The 682-nt window shown below is 64.1% G+C and overlaps 1 protein-coding gene across 2 annotated transcripts in view; it reads right to left on the minus strand.

Annotated features, from left to right (window-relative positions):
• ARL4C (ADP ribosylation factor like GTPase 4C) overlaps window positions 1–676 on the minus strand; it is a 13,296-nt gene extending 12,620 nt beyond the window's left edge. For both annotated transcript variants that reach the window (XM_014955620.1, XM_014955619.1), the window contains exon 1: window positions 290–676. In XM_014955620.1, the coding sequence (XP_014811106.1) occupies window positions 290–565 (276 nt within the window). In that variant the 5' untranslated portion in view covers window positions 566–676. The remainder of the gene's footprint in view (window positions 1–289) is intronic.
• Between the last annotated feature and the right edge of the window lie 6 nt (window positions 677–682).

Below are 682 nucleotides of genomic sequence, written 5' to 3' on the forward strand. Positions count from 1 at the left end.
TCTGCTTGAGGGACTTCCTCCGCTTGAGGATCATCTCGTAGAGCTTGTCCATGCCCTCCGTCAGCCCCTCGCCGATGATGGCGCAGGCGGGCTGGATGTGGTAGGTGGTGGAAGGGGTCAACTCGTGGAGGGCCAACTGCTTCTCGATCTCGGCCACCGGGAGGGATTTGGGCAGGTCCTGCTTGTTGGCGATGACCAGGAGCGGCGTGCCTTGGTTCTCGGCGAACTTAGTCACCTTGTGAAGCTCCGTTTTGGCTTCTTCCAACCGATCCACGTCCACCGAGTCCACCACGTAGATGATGCCGTCGGTGCAGCGGCTGTAGGACTTCCAGAGCGGGCGTAGCTTCTCCTGCCCCCCTACGTCCCAAAAGTGGCAGCTGATGCCTTTGGCCGTCCCGTTGCTCAACCGGATCTTCTCCGTGTTGAAGCCGATGGTGGGCACCGTGTTGACGAACTCGTTGAACTTCAAGCGGTAGAGGACCGTGGTCTTCCCCGCCGAATCCAGGCCCAGCATGACGATGTGGAGGGACTGGAAGGCGGAGATGTTGGAGGAGATGTTCCCCATGGCTCCCGGCCTCACACCACCGCCGCCCCCCCCCCGCGGCTTCACAGCCCCGCGCCCATCCCCGTGCCGCCGGGCGGCCCGCAGGGGCACGGCTCCGGGGGTCGGGGGGTGGGTTTG

Source organism: Calidris pugnax, unplaced genomic scaffold (genome assembly GCF_001431845.1).
Source record: "Calidris pugnax isolate Ruff unplaced genomic scaffold, ASM143184v1 scaffold210, whole genome shotgun sequence".
Taxonomy (NCBI): domain Eukaryota; kingdom Metazoa; phylum Chordata; class Aves; order Charadriiformes; family Scolopacidae; genus Calidris; species Calidris pugnax.